Source organism: Aythya fuligula, chromosome 19, assembly GCF_009819795.1.
Source record: "Aythya fuligula isolate bAytFul2 chromosome 19, bAytFul2.pri, whole genome shotgun sequence".
Classification (NCBI taxonomy): Eukaryota; Metazoa; Chordata; class Aves; order Anseriformes; family Anatidae; genus Aythya; species Aythya fuligula.
The window spans coordinates 5,281,185-5,292,708 of NC_045577.1; the positions used below are offsets into that span (position 1 = coordinate 5,281,185).

An 11,524-nucleotide genomic window follows, 5' to 3' on the forward strand; every position below is an offset into this window, starting at 1 on the left:
TTTGGCACCACACAGATGAGTCCACTGCTCTGCCAGCAACAGGGGGAAGGTCTGGGTGTTAAATCCAGCCAAAAGGACGGATAGGAAGCAGAGCAGGAGACCAAGCTTTTCACTAAAGACTTTTCAGAACACTTACTCCATTAAACAGCCTCTATCGCACATTTTTTTTGTGCTGGGGAATTTCCTCTCATGGTGGATTTGGTTTAGACTATGAATATCTGTACAGGAATCCGAATCATCCAGCATGGCAGAAGGAAGTTCAGTGGCTGAAAACACAGACCGATTTAGAACAGAATTAAGGCACAGGAGGAATTAACCATCGGCACAGCTGATCTACGGATTTGTGGTTTCTGTATCACTTGAAGGTTTTATTGGGTCTGAATGCTTTTCTAAGAGATCTAGCACAGCTCAGCTACATATCGTAAGCTTGATATTGACATCAGGAGATAAAATTATCTGGCCTGGCCTGTGCAGGAGATCGGACCAGACAGTTCCTTCTGGCTTGAAAAGGAATCCATACACATATATATAGTAACTGGCATAATGAAACCCTAGTTTCAGTCATGGGCCTTGGACACTATTGTTTTACAATCAGAAAATATTCAGTATTAATCCTGGGTTTGGCAGGATTTTTGGAAAGCTTAGGATAAGGATCTTTCTTCACCCTTTTGGCCTGGATGAGGTTCCGTGGTTACAAACACTGACATCTTCACAGCAGAATCCCTTCTGGGTTGGTTATGTCAGTGGGGTGTCTCCTCCAGCACCACAGCACCCAGAAAACAAGGCAGGGCAGACCCTCTGATGGAGAAAGCGTGAAGCAACAGACCAGGCTGCCTCTAGGGACTAAAGGTGCTTTGTGTACCTTATCCCTATTATGAGCACTGTGAAAGGTTTTCTAATGAGCCTCCTGCAAGAGGAAATGCCTGCAGCGACACGGGCCATTCTCCGCCTGCTCACATAGGGCTGAAACGGGTAGTTCAGTCATCTGCAATCAACGGTGGGGCCCTAAAGCTTTCAATACATGATGCACTGCCACACAACAACTTTCTCATGTGAAGAGAGGCAAGTACAGTCAGGCACCTCTTCCCCATTTTCTCTCTCTGCCAAATGAGTCTTTTTTTTTTTTTTCCTCTTTTCTTAAACTGTTCCCTTAGAAACAGCCAGCCTAACCCTTTCACCCCTGCTTCTCCTCCCTGCGCCGTGTAGCATGGCAGCAACACCCAGCTCTGCCCCTCTCGGCTGCTCCCTGCTCGCATTAAATGACCACAGCACGGCCATGCACCACCCGTCGGTAGCATGCCTAGGAGCTAATAGGGGAGATATTTACAGGCAATGCACTGCGGCAGGGGAGGCAGCACACAAACCTCCATGCTGTGACCTCAGCTGATAATCAGTTATGCAGCTGTTGGTGGCCGTTCCCCGTGTTTAGTCATCACCCATGCCTGTCTACCTGAGTGAGCTCTCAGGCTTTTTAGGCTGCAAACCACCTGGTTCGGCTTCTCATCTTATTCATGCAAAGGAAATGTTAACCCCAGCCTACTTCCAGCTCTAGGCTGAACCCACGGTTTAACTAGCTCATTTCATTATGAAATGAAATCACCCTGCTTGCTGGAAATGCACCAGCTGTTACTGTTGGCTCCAACGACTCCAAGCCAATTTATTTCACAGAGCTTAGAAAAGTTGGAAAGGACTGAAGCAACGGATAAGAACACAGACCTCCCATACCAGATTCTCTGTGTTGGAAAAGATTGCATAATCCCCAGAGACATGCGAACCAGGGAAAAGGTTCAGTGCACATCTGTGATTGGAACAAAGCCAAAGAAGTTCAGTCTGGGTCTGAACTGTGCCAGTTCTGTCTAAATTCAGGTCTCCAAAACACAGACTGGAATTTGGAAGATGGCTGCTACGTGAATCCACACGATTTGTCCTGTCAGGCCAGGATTCTTCCTGGCAATGGCTGGCACCGGCCCACTGCTAAGAAGGCCCAAGAAACCCTGCTGCACACTAATTAGGTGTAACCTGCTCTGAGAGCAAGTTTCTTCCTGATCCTGACAAACATTGTGAGTTTAAACCACGGTACATCGAAATTTATTACCCTGCACGTTTTGTTATTATTTTATTAAGTGGAAAGTTCTTTACGTAACTTTCTTCCTCCACGGAGATGTAAAACACTGTTTTGATCCCGCCTAAGTTTCTGTAAGGAAAACACTCAGGCAATGACATCTGCAGGCCTGCTATAAGGACAGCCTTACATCTGATGGCTGGCCTTTCGGATACCTTTTTGTGTGCTGCGGCCTCAGCTGGAACACCTGTACTTACAAAGATTAGGAACCCAGAAACCTTTCCGTTCTCATCTCCACTTTGGCTGCTGCTTCTGAAATGCTTTAAGTCTCCCAGTCTCCAGAGAAAATATCCACACGTTCCTTTCTCAGTTTGTTCACAGTGCGACCAAATATTCACAGTGGGGCCTATTCTCTGGGAGCTAATACTCAGTGGGTTTGATCATATGGAGAACGTCTGTGAAAGGACTTCATATCTCTTTGTAGTTCTTATCCACTGTGGAGAAGCGTATGAGGTGAATTTCAGGGGGCTTTGGCTTCCTGTCATCCCATAAATACTCTGGAGAGAGTACTTTGGAGGGTTTGTGGGAGAGAAAGTGTCTGTTGAGGTGGCTTTCTTCCTTCCAGGCCGCCATGATTCCATTGGCTTTGTCTGTCAGGATCGTCATGTGGCAAGTCTTGGTGAACTCATAGACCTTCCTGACCAGCCCTCCAAACACAGCTCCTCCGTAGTAGAAGTCCCCTTCTCCATCAGGGATGTAGGCTGCTGAAGAGCTCCTCCTCTCGTATGGGAACTTACTTCGAGGGACGTTGAAATAGCCAGGGTGTATGGCTGCTACCATGTCACCCAGGGTCTCAGGCCCCCAGGCGTTGCAGAACACCATGTCAATGTGGAGGCAGAAGAGGTAGTCCACCTCCTGATGGCTCGTCTCTGCTATGTGCTTGTTTATGGCCTCCATCCTGCGCATGGAGAGCTCCTGCCAGCTGGGGTACTTCTTGACAGGGACAATGACAAATCTTCGGCCAGGTTGTAGCTGGACGTTGGGGATTGTCTCAGGGTTGTCAGTGAAGATGTAATAGTTCACCCGGTAGCCTTTCATGAAATGTTTCTCTGCTGACTCCAAGAAGCGGCCCACAAATCTTGTGTATCTGTACAGACACATAGGAAGAGCACAGCAGAGACATGGGGCTGCATGGTGGGTTATGAGGGGTACTTTAATGAGTGAAGACAGATGAAGAGTGTTAACTAGCTATTACTGCAAGGATCCGTATGCTACACATGCAGTAAAATACAGTGGATGACAAGGAACAAGTGGATTATCCCCGCTTTGACCAACCACCCACCCATCAATATATCTCTAATTCCCAAGGCACCTGCCAGTTCTTTAAAAATCTTGACCACACTTCAGGTATTTTGGGTGCTGAATCGTCTTATAGGCTTGTATGATTGTGGCCACAACACACAGGCATTAAAATTTACTACAGATTCGAACAGACTTCAGCTCTGCTGAGGACAAGTAAAGCCAAAACAAGCTTTCCACAGAGGAAGAACAACCCCAGAGCCGTGTCCCCTGAATGGTTCACTTACTTCCCAACAGCAAAGGCTGCTACCCCTATGGTGAGATTCAGTGGCAGGTAGGCACTGTCCAGGATCTCAGGACTGAAGGTACCGTCCCAAATGATGGGGGCCAGCCATGGTGTGACTGTTAGCACATCCTGACGCCTGAAAGAAAAGAAAGGGAATATTATTGACATGTAGCCATTCCCTTTGGTTTCAAGCCCAGTCAATGGGAAAGAAGCACCGAACAGTGTATTAGCATTAACTTCATATGGATGGTATTATGTTCAGGTCTTTTCCTGCACTCTCATTTAATTTCATAGAGCATAGACATTTCAGTTCCTGGGATGAAATTCAGCACTGTTTACAGAATTGGCAAAAGAAAAAAAAAAAAAAAAGTGATTGTACACTAAAATCTCATTTAAGCTTATAGGACTTCTGTGCTGAAGAAAGTTTAATGATCACTGAACACACAAAATGGGAAGCTACACGTTTGCTATCACTGATGCAGACAGCTACTTATGAATTAATACGGAAGTAATAATATAAAAATTACTATAGAAGTATACCCCATTGTCATTGTATTATTAAAACACAGCTTGTGGCATGACAGTCTATTTTTCCAGTATTTATATATAGCTTTAATGCATTCAGATATAATTTAAAATTCTGTGTGTGAGCCATCATTCAAATGTGTAACACTTATAGAAAATCCTTAATATTCTTTGTGTGTGGGTGGTGGAAATATTGAATATACATGCAGCAGAGTCTGACTATGCCCAATTACAGTTATGCAATGCTATTTTGGCTTTCTTTCTTGCTTCCAGAGTTTCCTACCTTTTCGATTTTTTAAACAGGATGTCATTTACAGTGTCCATTTTACCTTAGCCTATTCACATATACCCTAGACCATGATCTGTATCACCCTACTAATGAAATTTGTCATGGCCATGTGGTAGAGGACCACACTCAGAGGCCAAAGCAGCCTCCCCCCCAAGATGCTCCCAGTAACAGCGCAGGGACATGTGCAGAGCAGTTTGATGCCTGAGGTAGCGGTACGCCTTCAACCCACATCTAATACTTTAATTCCGAGAGAATATGAGAATAACAAGTTCACTCCCTCCTATAGTAATGCATACGATTAGAAGATGAGATCACATGAGAAGAATTTGGTTTGCATAAAATGTATTAACTCAGCTGTTCTCCTTTTGGGTTAATTGTTGGGGGGGTGAGGACACGGCACAGAGAGAGAAAAGAGAGGGGGAAGAAGGAAATCTATGTTGTTTTTTTCTCTAAATAGGGCTCTTTTTTCATCGGATCTTACAGAGCTGCCCTGGGTTTCCCAATGACTCATTTCCATGGTATGCACCCACTCAGTGCACACGAGTCAACTCCCTTCAGAAAACACAGCACTAACAGCTACATGATACTCTCCTCATTTGCTTCAGTCCCTACACGAGCTGATTTTGCACATTAATTTATTCCAGCATGGGGGAGAGAAATATTCGGGCCTCGCACATCCCATCAAAACAACAAGGTAAAGACCTTGCTACAGGGAGTGTTTATTAATGTGTGTCAGCATGGTGGCTGCTGAAGGGGAGCTGCTAGAGGTAAGAGTCGGGTCATATGAGCTGGCCCAAAGGAGGCTGCTAACAAACACGAGCTGACAAGGAACATTTGCCTAAGTCACATCTTGGCTGCTGCTGCCTGAAGCCTTCCATGTCTGTTTAAAATCACTGGTTTGACTGCCTCTCAGACGGACTGGCCTGTATGAGTGCCTGTAATTTGTTCCAGGGTAAGATCCAGCAGGTTAGCCGAAACCATTGCTGAAGGTCATACAAGGCACTTGCTTGATTTTGCCCTGAAATGGATTCAAAGCTCACCCATAGCTGGCTAAAGCTATAGAACAGTTCCAAAAGTTATTTCTTACTGTCTTCCAGCTACTACATCTCCAATCTCAGAAAGAGTCCTTGGCAGCAGCTGTGTAGGCAGGCTGAATGTGTGCTAATGTGTTAACTGGGAATTTATGGTAGGTATGGCAGCAAGTATATGGTGACTGTGCTCTATCTTAGAGCAACATGGACAGCTGTAAACATACACATGCAGTTAGGCTTCTCATGGAACAAGGTACTGTTCAGTGTGTATCAGAACTCTGAAATTTTGAGTGCTACAGAGCACCCAAAGCAAAGTCAGCAGCTCTCTAACTTGCAGGAGTAAGAAACAAACAGCAAAGTTCAAACAAAGAAACTTACTTTGGGGCCAGTACTCTTGGCTGCTGATAAAGTAATCTGCAAAAAGGAAGAAATATCCACTGAATTATACATGAATATGCCTGGGAGAAAGGAACAGCAGTTTAAAGGTCAGGGAATCAAAAGCCATCACTTACTGGGGGAAAAGCTGGATTGGCTTCTCTTCTGTGTATTGGAGTTTCATGGAGCTGCATGATGGGGTGGGAAAAGAAGGAGATTGTAATGTGTGTTGTTTTTTTTTTTTTCTTTAAACGGGAATCAGGTTTAGCTTCAGGATCTGCTGGTGAACTGACATCTGACCAAGTTCTCACTCCAGCTGCTGTGCGCTGCTCTGCCTGGTGCAGAGTTAGGCATTGCCTGCACACACTTTAAAGGGCTGCCAGACAAGTAACAGCTTTGATGCAGAACCAAAGAGTGATAGGGAGATGCTGGCAGCTCTCCAAGTCTGTGAGTAAATCAGAGTTTAGGGGTCAAAAGCCACATGCTTGCTGGGGACTTCCAGTGACGGTCATGTATGCATTTCATTCCTCACACCTTTTCCTGTTCACCTGGATGGCTGAACTATCTGAAATACATCACACTTTGAACAGAATTCAGAGAAATAACCATCTTACAAGACTCCGCATTTTTAATGGCTTGGAATAATTTAAATGCCTCTATAAAAGATCATATTTTCTATTTGCATATCTCTGTTGTGTTTACAAGGTCAATAGGTCCTTATAAAGGATAGGTAAACCTGCTGAATGCCGTGTTACGGCTATGGTCCAATATGGCAGTGAAGGCACTTAGCCTAGATATCTTGCTCCTTCACAGTCCAAATTCCTTTTATGCAGTTTTGAGATAGCTGTTAGGATCCATGCTAGGTCAGTTAACTTTAAATCAGTTTGCATCATGCAGTGAAACTGACTCCTTAGAGTTTTCTGGATAAGCAGCCACCCTTTCATTTTTTTCTCCACATATTCTCAACTGCTGCCACAACACAAATAAATTCTTAAACTTAATAGAAAGCACAGATCATACACTAAAGAACATGGTTAGGAGACTAATGGGTTACTCCTAACTCTGCCAGAACTCCTTATGGCCTTATGGCATCTTTCGCTTCACCTCTTACTTAAGTTTCTCGATCCAGCAAGCTGAGAGACTTAATCCACATCTCAAAGCACACTGAGATCCTGCGTGTACACGTGTACGTGTGTGATTACACCCTGATAATGAACCCAACATTAACCTGTTAGTCACAATCTGTGACACACAACGAACAAGACCTCATGCAAGCTGTACAAATAGAGCTGTACTGAAGGGGAAGCAGACTAAAGCAAAAAAAAGGTTGAATTGTCACCATTTTATTTGAAGAAAGTGACTAATTAGAGATTCATCTTTGCATAAAATAAAGAATAAGTGACTGCTTGGTAATAACTGTCAGAGAAGTACGGCTCTTGTAACAATGATCTATATTACTCGTTACATACAAAATGGGAGACTTACAAGATTTCAGGGCAAGGAAGGTAGTAGGGGAGGTAGTGCACTTTCCCATTCCCAACTGTAATCCTGTAAGTGATAGCAAAAAAAAAAAAAAAAACATTTTAAGACAGGCAGCACTGAAATATATCTTTTTGGTATTTTCCAAAATACTTTCAGAATCTGGCATAGATTTTGAGAAGTAACTCTAGTTAACTGCTTGCCTTCTTTAAAGAAAAAGGTTAAAAGGAATCCAGAAGCATCCAGCTTGAAATGTCAGGACTAAATATTACTATTTACATCAAGTGGTCTACAAAATGTAAAACTATATGTTTTCAAAAATTGTATGCAAATGGAGATTCACAAGGCAAATTTCAAAATGCATAAGTGTGCAATATACACTGATGCAACATATAGACACTTTCTGAAACTGTTAATTGCTGTCTTAATTTACATAACAGATGAATAGGTTACATAGGCTTTTTTCTACTTTCAGTTTTGATCACAACCTTTATGGCTTCTTATATTCACTTAGCTAATAATGAAATACAACTGCCCACAATGTGAAATAACGAAATACAACTGCCCACAATGTGAAATAACAACAAATTGCAACATCAGAAACACAGTATCATTAAGAATAATTTAATTTGATTTTTTTTCAGGAGAACTTACGAAGCATACTCAGGAGTCAATATTCTCCATGTTGCAAATCCTCAATGTTTGAAAGGTACAAGCTATCCCTAGTTACCTTGGATTGAGTTTAGACCTTTTGAAGAGACAGATCTTAAGGTCTGAAATGAAAAGTAACTGGAATATTCTGTACTTGAACAGTTGTTTGTTAGTCAGACACGGTGTTAGCTGCCTCATTTGGACAAAATTAGTATTTTCCTCTCTCCCTTCAGAGGCTTACCCCCCTACTACTGTTGCTTTATCTGTTATACTAATGATTGCTCTTTCTTACAAGCTGTAAGAGGCACTTCCCTTAAAATGCACAGCCTGTATTTGTTATTCTGCTGTTATGCTTTTTACTATGGTATAGGTATAGCCAGGAAGCTCATGATTTAAACATGTTAAAGCTTGTTAGCAAATGCTTACCAAATGAGTGTGATAACAACAGATAGACAGACAAGAGATCCCACTACTTTCCTGGAAACCATCTCTTCTAGAGTAGAAGGAAAGGCAACTTCTTACTTCCAGCAGCTTTCAACCTGCAAAGAACAAAACAACAAGGGAAAATCAGCTACAAATACCTCAAAATGAGAGAAATGTTGATTTTTGTTGTTGTTGTTGTAGGAGCATAAGGTTCTTCAAACAGCTTCAAATTAATTCAATCTTTCTGAAATCAGATAGCTGAAATGAGCTAGACAGCCAGAGCCATGCTGCTTAGTCACTGAGGTGGATGATGTAAAATGCTTGGGAAGTCTCTAATTTCAGTGAGAAACGATCACAGTTATAACTGGAGTAGGAACGTTTCTGATCTGATTCTGTTTTCTTGTTATTAATACATGATCTCCATGTATTCATCTAACTCACACACCTTTGTGATTTAAATTCACCTGACTGAATCATATCAGGTGATATGCAGATAATACAGCTGTCATTTTAGTTGATAAACTCCATCTTTCACCACCAGAGACAGGTTCTACGGAAGCTGTGTGTAGGAGGAAGGTAAACTGAGGTCTGGTAACCAGCAAAAAAACTTTAGGTGACAATAACACATATTAGGTAATGATATTTACTTACTAAAAAAATAAATTAATTACTCATCTGTTTTCAGCAGCCATAAAAATCAACTTCCCCCAGCTCAGCTGTCTAACCTTAAAAGCTCAGTTTAATCCCTTTCCTGCTGACAAGTCTGCAGAGCAGAGTTCAAACAGCTGTTTTTCAATTTGACATTAAGAGCTGGCAGGACACAGGATGGATATGCAATCTATGCCAGCACTTTACTGCACTTCCCATCAGGCTTCTTAACATCTTCCTATTCAGGATCTCCCTTGCTGCATTTTGGGTCTTTTTTTTCTTTTTTTAATGACAATGATCATGCACCTGGGGACTTCTTTTACTTAGCTGAAGACTGATGTTTCTTTCCCTCTTTTCTCCCTTGAATCAGTATGTTCTCATAAAACGTGAGAGGATTCCTGCAGAGGCCTCACCAGTACTGAGTAAAGCAGGAGTACCTCCCTTAACTGAAATACTGTGACAGTTCATCCATCCCTCTACACTTGCCTCCTTTGCCAGAGCACAGCACTGGTGGTGATGTTCAGCCCGTATCCAAATGCAGTCCACACATCTTTTCTGTGGAACCTCTCCTAGCCAGGTTTATGACGTATAAAGCCTTGTAATAGCCTGAAAATGGAGCATAATTCCATGTAGTCCATTTGTTTTTCTAAAGCATCAAGCCATGAATTAATTCTTCTTTCCATGGTGCTTGCAGCCCCTCCCAGCTGGATACCACTTAACAAATTCCATAAACATCTCAAGTTTTCTTCCAAAGCATAAATGAAAATATAAACCAGAAACACTTTGCAGATAGGCGCAGGAAATGAGAATACCCAAGAGGCTGACCATCCTCCCGCACTCATTGTGTACAGGCTGAGAGCAGAGAACTGGGGTAATGGCGAAGGACAGACAGAAGAAAGGAAAACAAAAATTATCCTCAAACCGATTAACACAGAATAATAATTAAAAAAAAAAAAAAGTGCATTCTGATTATTTTCATGTGATTTCAGCTATTTTTAAAAGGCTTTGTGTATGTCCATATGCCTTTGCAGAGTAGACATCTAATTGCTGAGGAAATGCAGTACATATACTTTGAAATATTGCATCATTAGGAGTGTAGCTGATGCATTCTCCTTTTGCTTCATTTTCTCTGCTGCAAATCTTCAGGAACACCGGAGCCAGATGTGTTCAGAAGATTTCCTTGCATCTAAAACCATCTGTGACATATTATCCTAAACTGATCTACAGTTCTAGGATTCATAATGAACAGAAACAAAAATGAAATACACAGGGTTGCAGTTAATAACAGGATTTCCTAAGAGAAAAATTGCTAAACGTTTTTTAAATAGTTACTCAGGTTTCTCAAAGTTGTTCAAAGAGTTTTTAGAAGAAATACAGTTGAAAGTTACCATATTATGCATAAATGAACTTGCTTGACCTCCCAGAACAAAGCAGTACATTATTTTCAAGCCCTGCTACAGAAAGCACTGAAGATTGCAGATAAATACCTCATTTGTAGACCATTCCATGGAAAATTTTCCTTGCAGATCAACTCAAGTTTCTAAACCTGTACTTCAGATTTCTAGAAATGAAGTAAGGAGCTCTGAGGACAGAATGTGAAAAACTGTGTCATTCAGAACGTGGAGAAAAGACATCCGCAGAAAGGCCATCTCCTGTGCTGAAGAAAGTTTCCTTGCTGGATTCCATCTGTACACAGGCTGCCTTCAACAATTATAACCTTAGGCTGTGCCATGACAGACCCAATCAACCTTGCCTGAGCCTTGAACGTGAACGTCAGTCCAAATGCACTGCTGGGCTTCTAGCTGTTCAGGTTCTCACATTTCAGCTAGCACCACAATGAGTTAACCTCACTCCGACTGAGATCCAACTGTACAGAGTCTAGGTTTCATTTACAGCACATTCGTCAGTTTTTATTTCAGGAGGGAAAAAAAAAATAAAAAGATCCTTTCACCACTGCAGTTGCTCAGCACAACAGAAATAACAAAAATACAAAATTCTGTTGAACCGTATCTGTAACATCACTGATGTTAGAACAAACTTGTCTGTTTACACCAACAATGAATTTAAACATAAGCGTACAATGCCAGAAACACTGTTGCAGGACTGCAGTAAAAAGCAGCTGTAAGTACATACACTCTGATCTGCTTAGAGCAGAGTTTTTCAGTAACAGAAAACAAGTAAACAGAAAGCAAGTTGAAAAGAGAACAGGGAGAGCTTGAATAAGGCTAATAATGTAATTCAACATTCAGAAAGCAACTTACATTCCTCAGTTACTCCAGTAAAGATACAGTATGATAACTTTCTCTCTGTTAAAGAGTACATTTATTTGTCGAATAAGAACATTAACAAGATTTGACTTATCACGTATAGAATTGCTTAATCTTCTGGATGGACTGTTTCCACCAATTTGCCCAGTGCTGAACTGTCACCAGCTGAGATGTACTTTCTTTCTTGAT

General features: G+C 41.8%; 1 protein-coding gene across 1 annotated transcript; it reads right to left on the reverse strand.

Annotated features, from left to right (window-relative positions):
• Window positions 1-332: 332 nt before the first annotated feature.
• GBGT1 (globoside alpha-1,3-N-acetylgalactosaminyltransferase 1 (FORS blood group)) lies at window positions 333-10,949 on the reverse strand. Its single transcript, XM_032200292.1, has 7 exons — window positions 10,556-10,949; window positions 8,424-8,536; window positions 7,353-7,415; window positions 6,005-6,055; window positions 5,871-5,906; window positions 3,649-3,783; window positions 333-3,209 (listed from the first exon to the last, which is right to left on the reverse strand). Exons 2-7 carry the CDS (start codon window positions 8,483-8,485, stop codon window positions 2,531-2,533), a joined length of 1,026 nt encoding a protein of 341 aa, XP_032056183.1. The 5' UTR covers window positions 8,486-8,536; window positions 10,556-10,949; the 3' UTR covers window positions 333-2,530.
• Window positions 10,950-11,524: the final 575 nt, after the last annotated feature.